General features: G+C 40.5%; 2 protein-coding genes across 6 annotated transcripts; both read left to right on the top strand.

Moving 5' to 3' along the window:
• Positions 1 to 1,300: 1,300 nt before the first annotated feature.
• Positions 1,301 to 16,170, top strand: LOC110918015 (replication factor A protein 1-like). Of its 5 annotated transcripts, XR_002581038.1 has the most exons (20): positions 1,301 to 1,740; positions 2,274 to 2,342; positions 2,427 to 2,476; positions 2,592 to 2,750; positions 2,833 to 2,882; positions 3,335 to 3,605; positions 4,399 to 4,544; positions 4,629 to 4,896; positions 5,898 to 5,985; positions 6,074 to 6,195; positions 6,271 to 6,358; positions 6,447 to 6,555; positions 9,236 to 9,365; positions 9,456 to 9,731; positions 9,971 to 10,085; positions 10,188 to 10,274; positions 10,344 to 10,430; positions 10,525 to 10,569; positions 15,467 to 15,578; positions 15,708 to 16,170. XR_002581038.1 is itself a non-coding variant. In XM_022162418.1 (16 exons), exons 6-15 carry the CDS (start codon positions 3,569 to 3,571, stop codon positions 8,174 to 8,176), a joined length of 1,416 nt encoding a protein of 471 aa, XP_022018110.1. In that variant the 5' UTR covers positions 1,302 to 1,740; positions 2,274 to 2,342; positions 2,427 to 2,476; positions 2,592 to 2,750; positions 2,833 to 2,882; positions 3,335 to 3,568; the 3' UTR covers positions 8,177 to 8,182; positions 8,272 to 8,512. The 5 variants fall into 5 exon arrangements, 3 of the variants coding, with proteins under 3 accessions (XP_022018110.1, XP_022018117.1, XP_022018104.1); XR_002581041.1 differs by lacking the exon at positions 15,467 to 15,578; XM_022162418.1 differs by lacking the exons at positions 9,236 to 9,365; positions 9,456 to 9,731; positions 9,971 to 10,085; ... (3 more) ...; positions 15,467 to 15,578; positions 15,708 to 16,170 and adding exons at positions 7,370 to 7,533; positions 7,698 to 7,818; positions 7,904 to 8,182; positions 8,272 to 8,512 and having other exon boundaries at positions 1,302 to 1,740.
• On the top strand, positions 10,761 to 15,342 carry LOC110893035. The gene is made up of 4 exons (XM_035981719.1): positions 10,761 to 12,075; positions 12,206 to 13,825; positions 13,936 to 14,757; positions 14,852 to 15,342. The coding sequence occupies exons 1-4, from the start codon at positions 10,761 to 10,763 to the stop codon at positions 15,340 to 15,342; spliced, it is 4,248 nt and encodes a 1,415-aa protein (XP_035837612.1).
• Positions 16,171 to 21,252: the final 5,082 nt, after the last annotated feature.

Genomic DNA, 21,252 nt, shown 5'->3' with positions numbered 1-21,252 from the left:
TAGTTATAAAATATAAAATATAATTATAATATAATATAATTTTTTTTGTGAGCAACATGCACATGACATTTATTTTTAACTTCTTTTTACATTTTTACGACTAATTTGCGACGTGGATGTTATTTTAAAGTTTTAAGTTCTTTGTTTTTGTTTTTCTTTTCATATTTTTTGCGATGGCTAATTAAATAATATATGATAGCCCTTGAAAGATCGCAACTATATAGACTGATTTGGAACATTGTTATATTACTATTTTTTTATTTTTAACATATTTGATACCACTTTGCACCCAATATTTATAATTTTGATATTGATTAATTAGTTTTAATGTTTTCCCGACATTCATTTCTAACTGATTTGAGTTGAAATATCTATTGAAATTGTTTTGAATGAAGTTCTAAACTGCAATTGTGAAATATTGAAAATATGATGATTTTGACTCACATGTGTTACTTTGGTGAATTCATTAACCGATTGAACCAAAAATGGTTTTGAATGATCAAATACAGAATGATTCTACAATCAAGCACTCATATTCCATTTCTCATCTCCAACCATATAATTTTCTTTTTATTTTTTTCTAATTAAACTTTTTTTTTATTCTATAAATAATTTTCATTCATACTTCCCGTTACATTTTATTTAAATTCATATTTTTGTAAATTTATTTCACTTTTAATAAACCTCCGACACCTCCCTCCCCATGTTTTATTATATTCAATTGAATAATGCTTCTTTATATTATTTTAATCTTTCTTTCACTTACATCCATGCATAAAATATATTAAAAAATATGGGGATGGATAGTGAGAAACAAATTTGAGGGGTTGCTTTCCCTTAAATTATGTGGGGGGGGGGGGGGGGGGGGGATTAAGATAGGGATGGGGGATCAGATGTAGATGTGTTTATTATGATTTTAGCAAATTTCTCTCAAAATGAAGAATGGGAGATGAGATGGGGATGGGATAGGAATGTTTTTATATTAGAGTATTAGAGCATTCACAATGGTTTCCCTATGTATTTGTGAATGTGTTACTTATATTATAAGAAATGATTGTGAGTAGAGAAAAGAGAAAAAATGTTACTATTAATCAGTAAATCTATAAGAAACACTGTTCATCCTTATAGATTTGTTAATATTTTTTAAAGTGGTTATGAATGAAGGAAAGAGAAAAGGTAATGATAAAAGTATAAATAATATTATTTAATTGAAAATCTACATATAATCTAAAATTTAGTTACATCTTCTATTTTAAAGCCTAATTTATGATGTTTTAAATGCAATTTTTAAAATAAATTTGATTAAAATAATATAATACAAAATCAATATCAACCTCCATCCCCGTTATCCCTTTTAATTAGGGTTCTCTGAATCTCTGAAGATGGAGAATCCATCTTCCACAACCAAATCCCTCCTCGACGAATTTTAAGGGAAATCCCCAAACTGGCATCACAAACTTCGACTTTTGAAGATGGAGAATCCATCTTCCGCAACCAAACCCCTCCTCGACGAATTCTAAGGGAAATCCCCAATCTGGCATCATCTGTCTTTCTCACGGTTCGAGTTTTTGAAACCCTAATCTCCGTTTGCCTCAATCACTACCGCGATATGCCTTAATCTCCGACGGCAATGAAGTCGCTGATGTGTGCGAAGGCGGTACTCGACGGCAGTGATGGACGCTTGAATGTGGCGACACTGAGCCCTAAACCACTGACGATGGTGCGTTTCCTTTAAAAATGGTACTTTCTGAATTCGTTTGATCTTACATGTTCACTTCAAATTTCAGTTTTGGTCTTTTGAATATGTAGTGAAGAAATTAGTTGGGTTAATTTGAGGGTTTTATATTTGGTTTGATTTGATGATTTAAGTTTTCATATTATAAATTAATTCGTTGTGGTTTTTTGTTTATTGTTCATCTGTAAGTTGATTAGGTGTTTTTGTGTTCAACATCCGTAAACCAGGTTGCTAATTTCTTTATTTACCCTTGGTGTCTTGGTTTCTAATTATTAATCGGTTATTTACCCTTCGTGTTTTGGTTTCTAATTATTAGTCGGTTTTCAGACGGAAATCAGGCTCCAAAACCAGTAGTAACAACACATTGTATGGAATTGTTCTTTTATTTATTTTCTAAAATGCTAGGCCTCTTATTTATGTATAATTAGTAGGTTGAAGGTAGTGTCTCACTGCGTAACACAGTTTAAATGATCTGATATTTGTTAATTGGTGTTAGTTTTAATAATGAAGCAGCCTAATATAGTATGATGTTGATCAGGTTGGGGATTTCCGCCTTTCAAAATTGAAGCATTCAACCTTTTTGTCTGCTATATCCGGGGGATGGACGGTAAGAACATTCTCTTTGGGTATTTTCATGAAGTGTGAAGACTGGGCAAAAAAAAAAAATTGATTGTAGTTATGTCTTTTGCAGCCTCAATGGATAGCACATGAAGTGCTTCGTAACGAACCTTCAAACGAACTGTAAGATTCAGTTAGCATCTTGAAATTAGTCAATTCAGAATATGAGTTCCAAGATAATATAAACTTTCACTGCATACACTGTTTAAATGATCTGATATTTGTTAATTGGTGTTAGTTTTATTAAAGAATCAGCCGAATATAGTATGATGTTGATCAGGTTGGGGATTTCGGCCTTTCAAAATTGAAGCATTCAACCTTTTTGTCTGCTATATCCGGGGGATGGACGGTAAGAACATTCTCTTTGGATATTTTCATGAAGTGTGAAAACTGGACGGTAAGAACATTCTCTTTCGCTATTTCCATGAAGTGTGAAAACTGGGGAAAAAAAATATTGATTGTAGTTATGTCTTTTGCAGCCTCAATGGATAGCACATGAAGTGCTTCGTACCGAACCTTCAAACGAGCTGTAAGATTCAATTAGCATCTTGAAATTAGTCAATTGAGAATATGAGTTTCAAGATAATATAAACTTTTACTGCATACAACATTTTAATCGTTTTATTTGACAAAAAATTTATTTTTGAGAAAGGAGACTATTTCACACCCCAAAAAACCTGCTAAGAAACGAATTATTGGTTCATGGCAGAAAGTCATTCGGGTCATCCCAGCCCGAAATATTTGAGAATATGGTTGTCTTTAAAGGCAAATAGTGTTGTTGTTACAAAAAAATTATTTTTGAGAAAGCAGGCTATTTCACACACCAAAAAACCTACTAAGAAACGAATTATTGGTTCATGACGGAAATTCCTTCGGGTTGTCCCAACCCGAAACATTTGAGAATATGGTTGTCTTTAAAGGCAAATAGTGTTGTTGTTATTATTTTTATTATTTTGTTTTGATTATTTTTGGGTGAGCTAGGATTGAAGTTTGGGGATTTCGATTCATCTTATTCATGAGATGAATCTGATGGTGAAGTATATGTATATCTTCTTGGTGTTGCAAGCGTACGGCATTGTTGGATATTTGATTGTTCGACAATCTTCGGGTGATCATTTCCATTTTTACCCTTCTCAAAGTTTTTTTTTTGGCTTATCATTTAAATCTGCCATGATATTCACTAGGTTGGGTGCTTCGGTGTTTTAAAGTTGAAGCATGCAGCCCTTTTATCTGCTGCCTTCGGCGAGGGATAGTAAGAACATTTTCTTTCGTTATTTCCTTGGTTAAGTGTCAAAACTGGCAAAAAAAATATTGGTTATGGTTATGCCTTTCACACCCTCAATAGATGGCACTTGAAGTTCTTCGTAAGGAACCTTCAAACGAGACGTAAGATTCAGTTAGTATCTTCAAGTTAGACATTTGAGAATATGAGTTGTCTTTAATGACAAATAGTGTTTTTGATTCAGTTCCCAGCCCAAAACATTTGAGAATATGGTTGCCTTTAGAGACAAATCGTGTTGTTATTGTTTTTTTGTTATTTTGTTTTGATAGTTTTTGGGTAAATAGGGTTTGGAGTTTGGGGATTATTGATGCATCTTCTTCAATGAGATGAATCTAATGGTCAAGTATATGTATATCTTCTTCCTGTTATGGGTCTACCCCATTGTTGGTTGTTTGGTTGTTCAAGAAACTTCAGGTGATATTAATTTTAGGAATTGTTGTGGTCACCTAATGATTCTTCATACAATTAAAATTGTGGCATTATACCATGTTATTATTTAAGAATAAATTATGTATAGATTTTAGAGTTTTAGCTAGGGATATTGATTAATGAGGCCTTTTATATACCACAGTTGCATGAACATTCAATGGGGCGACTTACCGTAGGTTTTAATTGCATTGATAATAATTACCCAATTTCTTCCTAGGAAGGTGAATGGTCTTACTTTCTATTATATGACCTCCACCCTCCCTATTGTTGTTCACCCATATTCAGAGTTCTTAAACTACTGTCATGTCTAGCTCTCTTAGTGTTAATACATCAGGAATTGGTGTTGGCAACGAATTGGTCCTTGCTGACCTCCGTGAAGGGAGTACCGGCCCCATCACGGTGATGGTTTGTAGAAAGTGGGACGTCACAAGTGTCAATGGCCGCTTCATGAGCACTGATTATGTCGTCAGTGATATAAAGGTAACTATCACCCTTTTACCCCCCATACCCTTTCCCTTTTACGAGTTTCATCGTTATTGAAAGTCTACTGTTTGGTTTAAGCAGGGAGGTGTCATGCATTGTACCGCCCGGAATAACATTGCACATTACTTCTTTGACAAGCTAAAAGAGGGTGGGGTATATTTACTCAAGGGTTTTGTAGTCCAACGCACCGATCAATACCGGATTCTGAAAGACAACCCCTTTGTTATCGGGTTAAATGGCTCCACGGTAGTTAAAAAGGTTGACGATGCCGGTAGTTCATTTACGCGCTACCCGTTCTTACTTACGCCGTTTGAGGAACTCGAACCAACAGAGGGCAAGTACTTTGTAGGTATGTTTACTCTCCTGATGCTGGTGTAACGTTTTTGCGGGGGAAATCAGCCTCGAAAACCAGTACTAAACCCACATAGTATGAAACTGATCTTTTATTTAGTTTGTAGACTGCTATAACGGGCTAAGAGAAATAAAAAGGGAATCCACATAGAGTGTATAACATTGAAAAATAGTAAAAGTCGGGTGTTCCATTGGTGTTAGTGAGGCTTTGATGTCTGTCCACATAAACTGGTAGGAACCAGCTGTTTCTACTTCTAGATTATCCTTCGACCCATCCGATAGGGCTCACCTGGGTAGAAAAACATTTTACTCTTAAAATCTACAAAACCTACTACTTCAATGTAAAACATGCGCATGGTAAACGGGCCAAGTAATGGGTCAAACTGGTTGGAAATTTAAACGTAAGAACCATTTTGCTTTACGAATCTACAAAGAGTAACGACTATCTGGTGTAGAATACCATCTACTCTGTCGTGTACGTACGAGAAATAACTGAACGAATGGTGAATCCGGTTTTCAGTTCAGCCCCTAGCCGTGTTTCAGTATAAATTCAGAATCTGGGCTCCGCAAATATGACCAATATAGCGATAAATATGTCCTCTGTTGGTTCGAGTTCCTAAAAAGCCGTAAACTAATTTATTCGGATTTGGTTAAATATACATGTAAAATATACATACTAAACCGAATAAATTAGTTAACTCAGCCGAATTTATATGTATAGTATATCAAAAATACCCTGTTATATATGCTATTTTACATGTATATTTAACCAACTGAGTAAACTAATTGGTTAGCTACACCGAATAAATGCTGGATTTTAGGTTTTGGTTAAATATACATGTAAGATAGCATATAAATTCAGAATCCGGGTACCCCGAATGGTTCGATCAGCTACGTAAAACGAATAAATTAGTTTACTCAGAAGAATTTGGCTCCACATTGGCTTAGTTAGGCTATTGGACATATTTATAATTCAGGCTAATTTTCGTTACACTGCAGATGTTATCGGATATGTTACTGAGGTGGGGTCGCAGTCTGTAAAATCATCGGGTGCTCGCGCGGTTGAGTTCAATCTAACCAACGAACGGTATGTACCTAATCCTTATCCCCTGTTTGTTCTTTCTTTTTCCCTAACCTAACCCTTTAACTTTTTGACATTTTCAAAATTCTCCCAGCAATCGCCGAGTTAGAGTGACACTGTGGGGTGATCTCGGTGATGTTATGCTTAAGAAGAAGGACGAAAACCCGGCTGTCTACTGCCTAATCCTGACTTCCATGAGCGCAGAGTTTTACCTGGGTACGATTGTTTTCCGACACGTAAATTATGATGCGCACTACTTAAAAAAACTTCACCTACCTTAAGATATTGCAGGTGTCCTTGGTTTGTCCAGTTCATCGTCAACTATTCTCATTGATTCCTCCGAGGTTCCCGCACTGCAGACTTTTAAGTCGTCTGTCAGGTACTGTTACAGCCTTTGTCGCACACACTTTAATTATCTATTTTTTCCCGTTTATTGCTCTTGCTGAATATGAAGCTATGCTTCCCAGTTGTGTTCCTATTGGAGATGCTAGCGATCCAGTCACCGAGGAAGTTGTAAGTGTTGGAACTCTACAAGAGCTTGTGGACAGAGTTCGTGCTGACAAATCCAAAAAAAAGGTATTACTCCAACTGACTGTTTGCATGCGACTCTCCCCTTATACCGCTTCACCCAGTAACCCAGTACTTTACCCAACGCACTCCTCAAACCCTTTTCTAAAAAAAATGCCTTCGGCAGCTACCAAGAAACTAAAAGAAATGATTAACCGACTTTATGAGCTTTAACCCACCCTAATGATTGGTTGAAAGTTACAAATTAAATTAAACAAGACGTTTGAGGAAGGGTACGTTGATGTTATGGTAACGACAAACTGGTGGTCCTCGCTTTGGTTGTTCGGGGGAATGATTACTGAACTACTACACACACTCTGCATTAAAACCATTCATGCATAGTAGATTTTATTGAATGTAATTTAATAAACACCCATATCCTGCTTTGTTTTTTAAAATCTTTTACTGTTTTAAAAGTTAGTATAAGATAATGAATAAATCATTCTACGTTCGCCATTCTTAGATTAAAACATCAGAAAATGACCAGTGCCCAGAGTATGAGTATGTGCAGGCAACCATTATTCTGTTTAAAATAAAAAAAACATAATTAACGTACGCTTTAAACTCCGAGAATTACCACCACCGCTACCGCTGGCGCCACCCCACCACCATTGTGACCCACCACCGTTGGGATCATACCGATCTCATTTCTTCAGCTTTTTATCACAAAAAAAATTAAAAAAAAAAAACACCTAGGGTTCTTATTTTTTTTACTAATCTCCTACTAAACAGAACTGCCTAATCTATCAATTGTATGGAAATAGGGATTACCCTCTCCGACACAACCTGTCCATCTGCCTACTTGTGTTTTTGTTCGTTGTAGGCCATCCTTTTCCGGAACGTTGTAGAGATTACGTCTATTAGAACCAAGAACAGCTGGTATCTTTTCGCGTGTTCCGGTAGCCAATGTCGTAGGGGACTAACAAGAGAGGGCGGTTACTTCGTTTGCAAAGCGTGCAAATCGAAGGTTGACTATCCAAGGACGAGGTATACACTTCAACATCTCATGCCTAACTTCATAACTTTGTTCCCCTACCAATATGATGCGATGATTCTTTGTTGTCCAGGGTGATTTGATACCCTTCTACCTTCGCCACCAAACAATTTTGTCCCCGTGCTACCATTATTATTGATCTACTTTAACCTGCTAGGTTTCGGATTCAAGCGGATGTAACTGATGGAACGATGAGCACCGTTGTCACCCTCTTTGATGAGGTTGCTGAGCAGTTGGTCAAGAGGACCGCAAAATCCTTAGTAGAAGAGCAGCTAAATGTATGCGCACTCCTCATTACAAGATGATTTTGAAGCATGTGGGAAATTGTTGCGATAACTTTTCTGGTTTGTATTTGGTATGCAGGATACTTCTCTAGATGCTCCCATATTACCCTCCGCCCTCGAATCCCTTATTGGAACAAAACACACTTTTGAGATAAAGAGCCACACATACTACCGTTATGGAGAATATGAGAGCTTCAATTGTGCGAAGATTGTCGGCCCTGGTTTGGATGATACAGATGGGAACGTTAAGTGTGTCACGTCGGATTTGGGTACCATACCATCTGACTCCCCAAAGCGTGGTTCGAGCCTCCCGCCTCCCGCCTCCGACACCCGGAACTGGACGCAAACTTAGAAAACTGTAAATTACACCTGCCAATTGTCCCTTGTTTCGAATGTTTACGTGTTGGAACTTTGCGCCAATACATACGTTTCCATCTTTCTTTGCAGCTACCTTCAAGAATCGGATGACGATGATGAGGGGGTGTCCGTTGATCGTGCACATGGTACCGGTGTGGTTGACAATAGTGGGGATGCTAAGAAGGGCTCTCACTGATATGGCGGTGGTCATTTCTCATTTTCTTCAATTGTTTGCGCTCTTGTGACTTTTCCTTTTATGGATTCAAATAATGTGGCAAGATATATGCCTTTTGCCCACGCGAAAACTGTGCTGCTTTACTATTGTGCAATATATGTAATTTTCACGCCTTACCAGCCTCTCTGAAATTCTTAAAACAATACAACCACGCATTTACATCGCATCAAAATACTCCGCTTAAAAAGGGATGGTATAGTCCAAATAGGATCATAATATGCCACCTCGGAACACACGCTCCCAAATACGTTTACCCAACCCTTTTGTTACATCTTTAAATTCACATATAACTTCCAACCACTGTAAAAGGGTTCTATAAATGTTTGTTCGGAATCATGCATATTCCAGTAGAATAATACCAATGAACAATGTAAAATAAGTTTTTGAATCATATAAGACTTACATGAATTTTTATCTAAGATGTTGAATAACCCATATAGATAAATGCAAATATACAAGCGATGACCGTGTCACTATACAACCTTCGTGAGCACTTACATAGAAGACTGCATTACAAACAACAACGAAATAATCAAATCATGACTTGAGCTACACAAAGACCTAACCACATATGACCTTTTCTGACCGACTGTGGCTGCATACGTTATTTTGGGAAAAAAACCAGGCGCGCGGCCAACAATAAATATGATATTTACACAAGCTTTAGCATGCATTCTTTAATAATTATTTTGTTGTAGATACTATGCCTTTTCCTTGCCAGCAATTTACTTTGTTTTACCCCCCCCCCCCTCGGGCGGGGACGTATATGAATGCTTCATTTTGGATGATGTGTTATGTAACATTGTATGCAAAATACAGATGGCTGTGCGCCCTTTTGTGATGCTCGAAGCCTCTTTCGCCTTTCATGAATATTCACGTCGTTTGCCTAACGGGTTGGTCCAATACGTTTGTGGGCTAAAACTGATTGAACAGGCTGGAACAAACAGAGGTATGAGACTTTTAATTGCAGTGTTATCCCCGACCCCGCATATGGGGTTTTAAATACTAAATTCTAACCCTTCCTGTTCCCTCATAAAAGACGAGGTTTGCAGGTTATGGCCTACTGCTCCTGATGTGGTTAGTAATTCGATACAGGCCCGTCGTTGTTCCCATACGTTGCCTGATGGAAAGATTCAAACATATTTTGGCCTTGCATTGATTAACAGCTGCAACGATTCTAGCATCGTGGGTAGCAAACATTCTATCCATATACAAAATCGTAATTATGTGGGTCTTAGTGGGAAGGTCGTGACATACTGTGGGCCTACCCTAACTACCATAGATGCAACTACTTCCTCTGCTGACCCCAACGCAGGTTAGTTATACTCTTCATAAAAACGGAACCTTTTAGCCAAATGTCCACTTACCGACATGCGTGCCCGCTCAAATTACAACTCTAACTAGGCTGCAAACAGTTTAACCACTCCAATTTTGATGACGCCGCTGTAAAGCCGCACGCAATGGAGTGGAATTTACTTTCTTAGTCAGTTATTTATAAGTTTCCTACCTACTATGTTGCGTTTATCCTATCTGCATGTTTTGTACCTCTTGCAGGTTGTACTCAAATACAACCGCCAACTGTTACAGTGACCACTGGGCCTGGCGCTAAAGTGTGTTCAAGAGAATCAATTAAAGGTCGTCCCCATATTTCCTCATGAACGTCCCTCTGGTGCGCAGTACGCCTATTCATACTTTCTGGATTGCACGCTTACATCATCCCTCAGCCCACTCCGAGCACTACATAATAGTTGTTTTAAAACATATGTTGCAGGTAAAAACGCCATGCGGAGCGATGCAGTGCAGATGCAGCCTGCTTTATGTCCACCAACAACATATTCTCCCTCCGTATCTGCCCAAGGTCTGCAACGTTATCTATGATGTTTAGTACTATCCTTTTATCAATCCCGTAACTATTACGTTTTTCCAGACAATATTTCCTGCACTACACGGCATTCTCATCAAAGCGTAGCGGGCCCATCACGCCTGCGCTCTTCTCGGCCTAAAAAAACAGAAGGTAAACCACCATAACTGCCCTGTACCTGACTAACCTTTGCCCTGCCTATCATGCAACGTAGGAATAACATTGCCATATTTTAATATGTTACCAGGTATTCGTGTTCGCACCCCACGAAGGGCAGCGTTTGCATCAACAGGTATTTCCCGACCCTGTTTCTTGCCATGCATGTTTTGCTCCCTTTTGCATCTGGCTTCACTATGCTGTTTGAAACGCTTCTCCAAATCGTGCGTTGAGCTAAGCTTTCCTGTTACAAATATCATAGGTGTGCATGTTAGGTACCAGAACCTTGGTCGTCCAACCTTCACGTGCCATAATTGTGCGGCGATCATGTGGTATGAAGAGAGGAATAAAAATGCGAAGTCGTCTGATGGGACGACTTTCTCTTCGTGCTGCCAGGATGGCAAGGTTTTGCTTGCTCGCCTTCTTGATCCGCCTGAACCATTAAGATCATTACTTGATTATAACGACCCGTCGACACTTAGATTCAGAGAACATATTAGAGTTTACAATAGCATGTTCTGCTTCACATCATTTGGGGGAAAGATTGATCATGCTATAAACAGTGGTCGAAGCCTATACACCTTCCGAATAAGTGGGCAGAACTACCATCGAATAGGCTCCCTGTTGCCAGTTGAAGGTGAGCAACCAAGATATGCTCAGTTGTATTTCTACGACACGCAAAACGAAGTTAAAAACCGTATAACTGCTTTGTTTGGGCAGACCCATTGTCACGACACATGTGATGAAGCAATTGTTGCGTCCCTCATCAGAATGTTAGACACCCACAGTCCTTTGGCTAACGCCTTCCGCATGGCACGTGACTGGTGCACTCAAAATGAAAGAAACAATTGTCAACTACGCTTACTTGGCCAAATAATAAACAATCCACAATACAACCGCCCTAATGTGTCTGAAGTTGCTGTTCTTATCACAAACGACTTTGGGGACAACACTGAACCACGTGATGTTATCGTTAGCACAAAGCACGGCGCGCTTCAACGCATATCAGAATTACATCAGCTTTACATGGCTTTGCAATATCTGTTGTTGTTTCCGTACGGAGAGACCGGGTTCCACGAACGAATACACTACCATGACAACACCGGACATCGGGCGACTAAACGACAATGTGTCACAATGCGGGAATACTACTGCTACAGAATCCATTATCGCAATACCGAAGGCACCACCCTGTTAAGAGGCGGTCGTTTATTCCAACAGTATTTAGTTGACTCATACGCAGCTATCGAAGAACAAAGATTGCGCTGGATGAGGAATAACCAAAATGAACTGCGGGTTGAACTCTATCATAATGTTTGTGACGCTGTGACGCGTGGGGATACAAATGCCGAGGCTATCGGGCAACGTATAGTTTTACCGGCAACCTTTACGGGCAGTCCAAGATATATGATCCAAAATTACCAAGACGCCATGGCTCTGTGCCGCACTTTTGGGAACCCCGACCTGTTTGTAACGTTTACAGCTAACCCAAAATGGCCTGAAATCGAAGACATGGTGTCTCTCATACCCGGCCAAAAGTCTCATGACCGTGCAGATGTTGTATCACGAGTTTTTAAGCTAAAGCTGACCTCCTTGATTGAAGATATTATGAAGAAACAAATCTTTGGTAGCTGCCAAGCAGGTACAGTTTGTAATAACTCGCCTCTTTCTTTTGGTATCAATTCTGCCACAAATACTAACCTTTTTAAACTTTCTAATTTTCCCCTTTTCCCCTTGCTGACTTCAATCTTTGTTCCCTTGGTTCTATACAGCTGTTTATACAATTGAGTTTCAAAAACGAGGCCTACCGCACGCACACCTTTTGTTGTGGCTTGAACATTCTACCGAGTCTCGCACACCGGCTGGCATAGATGATTTGATTTCTGCAGAGATCCCATCGGAAATTGACGATCCATCCGGCTATAAGGCCGTAACAGATTACATGTTGCACGGCCCATATGGAAACGATGCGCGCAGTGCTCCGTGTACAACAGATGGAAAATGCATGAAACACTTTCCGAAACCATTTTACCGAGAAACAACAATTGACGAAGACGGTTACCCGGTTTATCGCCGACGAGATACCAAGATCTTCTTTAAGAAGGGTAAAACGAAGCTTGACAACCGCTTTGTCGTCCCATACAACCGCTACCTCCTCTTAAAGTACAAATCTCACATCAATGTTGAATGGTGCAACCAATCCCGAGCAATAAAATACCTGTTTAAATACTTAAACAAGGGGCCAGACAGGGCTACAATGGTTGTTCAGGAAAACATTGGCAATAACGGTGAAAAGCGTACACAACAGATTGTTAAGGTTGATGAGATTAAAAACTATCTGGATTGCCGGTACTTATCACCATGTGAAGCTGTGTGGAGAATGCTTGCATTCCCTATACATTACTCATTCCCATCCGTCATGAAACTAACGTTCCATACACCTGACCAACATCTGCTCACGTTACGTGATTCAGACAACTTACCGGCCCTGTTAAACCGGGACGGGATACGAGACACGATGTTCACCCAATGGTTTGCGCTAAACAACAGAGATGAAGCGGCAAGAGAGTTAACGTACGCCGAGATACCAACAAGGTATGTGTGGCAAGAGGATAACAAGGTATGGAAAACGCGGTTGGAACGGACAGCCATTGGGCGGATTGTGTATTGCAATCCAGCAGTTGGGCCAAAGTATTATCTAAGAATGTTGTTGGGAATTGTGAGAGGGCCTCGAAGTTTTGAAGAAATAAAAACGGTCGACGGAGTCGTATATGCAACGTTCAAAGAAGCCTGCTATGCGTATGGCTTGCTTAATGATGACAAGGAGTGGAATGACGCCCTGTCAGAGGCTAAATTATGGGCGTCCGGTTCCCAACTACGGGAATTGTTTGTTACCATGTTGTTGTTTTGCGAAGTGAATCGCCCGGCGCAACTCTGGGCAGAAAATTGGGAGATACTATCTGATGATATTTTGTACATGAAACGTAGGCTCTTCATGTTCCCAGGGTTACATTTATCTGACGACCAGCTTAAGAACTACTGCCTGATCGAACTAAATGAACTATTGGAGAAAAATGGAAAATCGTTATCGGATTTCACAGATATGCCCCAGCCGGATACGTCGCTCCTCGATAAGATGGATAATCGTCTAATTAGGGAAGAGTTGAGTTACAATAAAAAAAAGATAACAGACGAACACGATCGATTATATGCATCACTGAACACGAAACAAACGGCCATATACGACACAGTCATTGAATCTGTTACCACCCGAAAAGGCGGGTTCTATTTCGTGTATGGTCCGGGTGGGACAGGCAAGACGTTCCTGTACAAAGCCATTCTATCACGCTTAAGATCTATGGGCATGATTGCCCTTGCGGTTGCATCTTCAGGTAAAAAAATAATTCTGGAATGTTGTATTATTATTCTTGTGCAACATAATGTATGTGGTCGCGTACGCAACTCCATTTTTTTACTCACTTTACCTATCTCTGCACATCAGGTATCGCGTCCCTTCTATTACCCGGTGGTCGGACAGCTCATAGCCGCTTCGCTATCCCTTTAGAATTACTTCAAAATAGCACGTGTGCCATCAAACAAAATACCCAGTTGGCACACCTGTTACAAGAGGTGAGGTTAATCATCTGGGACGAAGCACCAATGATGCAAAAATATGCTTTTGAAGCGCTTGATAAAACACTTAGAGATATCTTGGGGTTTCCTGCCTACGCAAACAGGGAACGCGTGTTTGGTGGCATGCCTGTTTTACTTGGTGGTGATTTCAGACAAATCCTGCCCGTCATCCCAAAAGGAAAAAGAGAAGATGTTGTTCAGGCATGCATAAATAAATCGTATCTGTGGAAAAGTTGTAAACTCTTCAGACCCCACCGTAGTATGCGTGTCAACGAATACAGCTCAGCAGGTGTGCTAGACATGGATAGGCAACTTTTCAACAAATGGTTGTTAGAAATCGGCGATGGAATTGTTCCTTCAAAGACCAAAGAAGGTGAGGATGAGCCAACCTGGATCGAGATACCCACCAGATTCATCGTAGATGGTTGTGGCCTTCCTGTGGAATCGATTGTTAACGCTGTCTTCCTGTCGTTTACAGAAAGGCAGGTTGATGACGATTATTTATGTGAAAGAGCAATACTAACCCCGCGCAATATAGATGCGGACGAAATCAATGATTACATGTTTGCACAACTGAGACGAACCGCAAAGACCTACAAGAGTTCTGATGAGATATGTCACGCGTCCACGGATGTATTAGAACAGGAACAACTCTATCCGTCTGAATTTCTAAACTCTTTGACATTCCCAGGTAACCCCCCCTCCCCCTCACCCGGCACAAAAATATTAGTTACAGACAAAAAAAATGTGGCCAGTTAAATTCTTTAATTATTTGACATTGTCAGGTATGCCGCCACACGCTTTGCATTTAAAAGAAGGCCTCCCTATCATGCTTTTAAGAAATGTGAACCCCTCGCAAGGATTATGTAATGGCACCCGCCTTATTATAACAGACCTTGGGAAATTTGTTATCAAGGCTAGAATACTTACTGGGTCTAATCGTGGAGATACTGCATTAATACCGAGAATAACCCTTTCATCGACGAAATCAAAATGGCCATTTATTATGAAAAGACGCCAGTTCCCAGTAAAACCATGCTATGCGATGACCATTAATAAAAGTCAAGGCCAATCATTAAAAGTCGTTGGTCTGTATTTGCCCCGGCCTGTGTTTAGCCATGGTCAGCTATATGTCGCGCTTTCAAGGGTTACGACACCTGAAGGTTTAAAGATTGTCATCGTCGGGGATGGCAACGGTAGCATGAAAAACCATACCAGAAACATCGTTTATAAAGAGACGTTTAACAATTTGGCGACATCAGATGAGACACAATAAACAATACTTGCCATACCGTAATTTTTTAGACTACCAAAAAACTTTTATCGCCTTTATTGCTGTTAATCCAACATAATAACTTACGCACACCCTAAACCCATATTTTCTGTTTGTTCTGTCCCAGACACAACAACTATGTACGTACCACGTTGAGTATTATGCATCTGCCCTCCAACGACCAACTACCCCCGTATTCTGCCAGTAACGCCACCGCAACAACTATTCATGCGCCACAGGTGGTGGGAATGTAATTCTTTATAGCTTCCATTAAATTTTGAAAACTAATAGTCTTTTTAATTTCTTAGTTTTTTGTTTGTTGATTTTATTCCGATACATGTGCTGATTGGGTTTTTTGTATATTTTAGGGAGAAGAGGCACCGATGATTCAAAAACTGTTGTTTGTTGCTGGTTTGGACACATTTACACAAACGCATATTGGGCCACGGTTGCCAGCTGTCATTGAAGGGGGGGGCATACGCTTTCGTGCGCGCAACTATTTCAATCATTTTGGCTGGTCAATATAGCGACATCGTTGACCCTCAAGGTTGCTAAATGTGTTGAGGTTGGGTTGTATGAGCTTGATTTGCCCTTGATATGCATATATAAATATGTGCGTCTATATATATATATTATCTGCATATAGGGGATATGTATATAGATTGCTGCTAATTATGCCTAAAAAGATTTGTTTTATATGCTTCCTTAAGATTCTGCAGGGTACTAAATGTGTTGACATTGGCTTGCCTCAGATTATGGCAAGCAGCTTTTATCATCTGTATTGCCGTTAATCCAACATAATAAGTAATGCATGTCCTAAACACTTTTTTTTGGTCCGCTCCAAACACACCAGCTGACAACTAGCTATCTACCTAGCCTGCCAATAACGATAGCGCGCCAGCTACTTTTGTGCCACAAGTGGTGGGAATGTAAGTGTTTACAACTTCCACTAAATTTTGAAAACTCATATTCTTTGATATTTCTTAGCTTATCTTAATTTTATTCAGGGACATGGGATGGTTGGTTTATTTGTCTATTTTAGGCTGGAAAAACAACGCTGATTCAAAAACTGTTGTTTGTAGCTGGTTTGAACACATTGACACAAACACGTATTTCGAGACGCTTGCCATCTGTCGTTTTGTGGATGGGGGGCGTCATAGTCTTTCGTGCCTACTACTGTTTAAATCATTATGACTGGTCAATATAGCGACACCGTGGAACCTCAAGAAGTGGTTACACCCTTGCACATCAACCTTTTATAAAACTTATAGTGTTTCGCTCAATATTACATCCAATTGACTCCCACATGTTGATGCTTATATAGAAAATTTAGAGGATTATGAGAGGGGCTTAAGGAACTACTGTTATTGTTGCTTCAACTCTACAAATTGTGCTTCGTTTTACTTGGCTTTGGCGTAACGACACACGGTTAGTTTTGAATCATCTTACATATTCTATCTTTTACAATTAAGAATTTAATTGGCTGGAAATGTTTTTTTTTTTTTTTTTTTTTTTTGAATTCAGATTCATGCGACCACTACCTGCAGTTTCATTGGCAGCTCTAAACGGTTATACATCATAAGAGCTTGGTTTTACCTTGGTATGCATATCTAAATATGTGCGTGTATGTATATATATTATCTTCATACAGGGGATATGTATATACATTGATATAAATTTATAGCTTTATATAGATTTAATAATGTTCATTTATAAATGTATACACTCCTCATACTCAATGTGACAACTCGTATTTCGAAACCGTTTGTATTATGTGCAACGTATATGAACTTGATGTAATTATTGAATGCCATGACATTATGATGTGCAATTATGTGAACATTCGTGAATGATAAATATTATGTGCTAATGTGTTACATGTATGTATGTTAAGCACACGACCCGAACCGCACAACCCACACACACAACACAACCGCACAAGCCTCTTTGGGCCGTGTGGTTTGTAAGCGGGCACATAGGTTGCCGAGTTGGGCTCGGCCCACTCCCTTCAAACGTGTAAACACCCCTATGGGGTTTACGATTTCATTTGTTACAAACACATAACTCACGCAAGAACCCTAGTTCCTACTTTTCTCTCTCGCTTACTTGGAACCCGACGGCACAAGGATTCTATTCGGATCACCCTTGTTTCTTTTCCAATCCGGTTAGTGGTTATGTATTGATTGATTGTGTGTTATGATTTGTATGTTGATGATTGCTTGATACCGAAACTTGTTGTGTATGATATTATTAGATTGGGTCGATGATAGATAATGTCCATGTAATTGGCTTACTCATGAAATCGGATATATGTGTTTTGTATGATGTTAATCGGCTCATGTGTATAGTCAAGGGTCACAAGAAATCGGATGGTATGATATAAGTTAAACGGTAATCGGAATGCTTGTAAGCAGTCGATGTGCTAGACGATTCGGATTAAATGTTATGATATATGTTCATGCGAATTGTTAAAAATTGTTCATATGATTGTTAGGGTTCATGAGAAGTTCTTGATAAAATACCTTGTTTGATCGATATCATGCTAAACGAATTGTTAGAAATCGGTTAATTGAGTTGAGTATAATTGGAAACTATTATGTGATTGTAACCGATCTGCATGAAATCAGGAAAACCAGTTACACACACGGTTGCGACTCGGTATCACTCGTTGCGAGTCGGAACCCCACTCGAGACCACAAACAGCACCAGCCGAGACCACGGTTGCGAGTCCCGTTGCGACTCGTAACCAGACCATGATGAACCGAGATCACCATTGCGACTCGCAACCAGCTGTTGCGACTCGTAAACTCCGGTTGCGACTCGAGATCCCCGTTGCGACTCGAGACCGGCTATGCACGTACACTGTTGGGCCTTCATTGTTACGGGCCCAAACTTATGACTGCTATTCTATTGGACTGCTTATCTGTTTGGGCCGAACACTTGGATTCTGTTTAACTGATTGTTATTGGACTGCTTATATTTATTGGGCCGATTACTTGGACTCGTTACACGATATGAACTGCTGATACGTTATGTGATTTGCCATGATCATACTTGATACCATAAGTGATACAAACGTGCTATATACGAACCTAACTTGCATAAATAACCATGATAGGACGTGGTTGACCATTTACTTGCTACCTGTACTTTTTGTGTATCTGCCGAGCAAACCAAGGTGAGTTCACACAGCCAAGGCATGGGATTCCCGGGTTGGGAATTGGGTTGGATATGTTGAATATGGAATGATTACTTGTACTTACGCATTCTCTAGACTATAGACCATCGTCCACAGGTTAGTCAGGACACGTTACGTAAAGCCTACGTAACCCAGTATTTGCCATATGTCTCCCGGGTCGGGAGGACACGTTACGTAAAGCCTACGTAACCCAATACCATCTACTGGCTTCCAGGTCGGAAGGCCACGCTGCGTAAAGCCTACGTAGCCCCCACGCGTACCACTGTCCTCGGGGAAGGGCACGTCACGTAAAGCCTACATGACCCTGTACGTTTTCCTGTTCTCGGTTAAGAAGAACACATGGTCGGAAGTTAGTCTAGTAAGTACCGTTAATGAGAAGCCCTCATTAGCCAGGATAAACATGGGAAGCCCCCACCAGTATTATGAACATAAGGTTTGGGAAGCCCCCACCTTTAGTACACACTAGTATGGGAAGCCCCCACTAGCTAAACTTATGCACTAGATTATGAACTTACTTTCTGTGAACTCGCTCAACTAGTTTGTTGATTATTTGCTGCATGCCTTGCAGGACCTTAGGTACTTTATGGAGCTTGCACAGGGAGGAGCAGGTCGTTGTGGGATTTGGATTCATGAACGTTATTCGAACTTATAATTATTTTGAGATTACATACTATGCTTCCGCTATTTAAACGATGTTTGGTTTTGGAACATCAATCATGTCATGATGATTTACATTGATTACTTTTATTATTAAATGCTATGTTTGATATGATTGATGGCTTGATCCTGGTCAGTCACGCTCCCAAGCGGTGGTACTCCGCGGGTGGATTTTGGGGGTGTGACAGATTGGTATCAGAGCCATTGGTTATAGAGAACTTGGTTTTAATATGGGAAAACATTTTTATTAAAACCGGACTATAACCAGAACAGTGCTCTCAACGATCCACAACGACGCTTTGCTCCACGTGCAAGACTCGACATCCTAGGTAATAAGGTTATGTTTATTGCCTGTTTGCTAGAATTGCTTAGAACTTTGCTCGCATTACGTTTAGATACACGTGATACTATAGCATGAGAAACCCCACGTGCTTACACTTTTCTGTCATCGCCCTACTTGCGAACCACTCTCATTTACGTTACTTTTACTATGAAGATCATGTCTGGACGAATCAACATGACACAAGCCCAGCTAGAGGCTCTCGTTCAAGCTCAAGTTGCTGCGGCAGTTGCAGCAGCTCAAGCAGGTAGTAAATCCTGCAGTATAGGCACACACTAGGATCTTGAGATCCTACACTAACTCTCGTATTTAACTCTCGTCCTATTCGTACACAATAGGTCAACACGCGCAGCAGCCTGTCTGCACTTTCAAGAACTTCATGGACTGTCGTCCAAACTCTTTCAGCGGCACAGAGGGGGCAGTGGGACTCCTCCATTGGTTTGAAAAGTTAGAATCAGTATTCGAAATGTGCGAGTGCCCTGAAGCTCGCAAGGTCAAGTTTGCCACCGGCACTTTAGAAGGAATAGCACTAACTTGGTGGAACGCCCAAGTTCAGATCTTAGGGTTGGCAGCTGCTAACGCCACCCCATGGAACGATTTTAAGGAACTCATCAAGCGTGAGTATTGCACGCGTGAAGACATACACAAGCTGGAAGACGAGCTGTATAATCTGAAAATGGTTGGATCAGAGATCGAAGTGTATACTAAACGGTCGAATGAGCTGGCCGTTCTGTGTCCAACTATGGTGGACCCTCCATACAAGCGCATTGAATTGTATCTCAAGGGATTGGCGCCAGAAATTCAGAGCCACGTGACGTCGGCTAACCTCGAAAACATCCAGGAAATCCAGCGTCTCGCTCACCGTATCACCGATCAGGCAGTGGATCAGAATAAACTGCCCAAGCGTGTTAATGCTACTGCTAACGTCACCACCTCAGTTACTCCTGCTACATCTGGTGACAGTAAAAGAAAATGGGATGGAGATTCTAGTAAAGGTTCAGCATCTGTTCAGCCACAATCTCAGCAGCAGAAGATTGACCACTATCAGAGTCCCAGTCAGCAATCTTCTAGTGGTCACAGACAGAGGAGATATCAGGGTAGTCAACCTAGGTGCCACAACTGCAACAGGCATCACCATGGCCCGTGTAACAAGGGTCGTTGTCAAAGGTGTCTAAAGATGGGTCACGAGGCCAAAGACTGTAGGAGTCCGCGGCCTGCGAATCAGAATCAGCAACCTCAACAACCCGCTCCACAGAACCAGCAGCAGCAGCAGCCACAGCGTGGAAACCGGGGATGTTTCCAGTGTGGGGCTGAAGGTCACTTCAAGCGTGATTGCCCTCAATTGAACCAGAACCAGAACCGCAACAACAACCAGGGCAATGGCAACAACAACGGCGGGCACAACAACAATAATGGCAACGAGGCGAGAGGTCGAGCTTTCGTTTTGGGAAGAGGAGACGCAGTGAACGATCCCAACGTTGTCATGGGTAAGTTTCTCCTCGACAATATTTACGTTACTGTTTTATTTGATTCGGGTGCGGATACAAGCTATATGTCTGTGAAAATGTGTCAACTGCTAAAACGTGCACCAACACTTTTACCCACCAAACATGTAGTAGAGTTAGCTAACGGTAAAAGTCTAGAAGCCACGCACGTAGTTCAGGGTTGTAATCTTATCCTAGCTGGCCAAGCTTTCTCTATCGACCTCATTCCCATA

Source organism: Helianthus annuus, chromosome 2, assembly GCF_002127325.2.
Source record: "Helianthus annuus cultivar XRQ/B chromosome 2, HanXRQr2.0-SUNRISE, whole genome shotgun sequence".
In the NCBI taxonomy this organism is placed as follows: Eukaryota; Viridiplantae; Streptophyta; class Magnoliopsida; order Asterales; family Asteraceae; genus Helianthus; species Helianthus annuus.
This window is presented reverse-complemented; position numbering and strand designations above follow the sequence as displayed.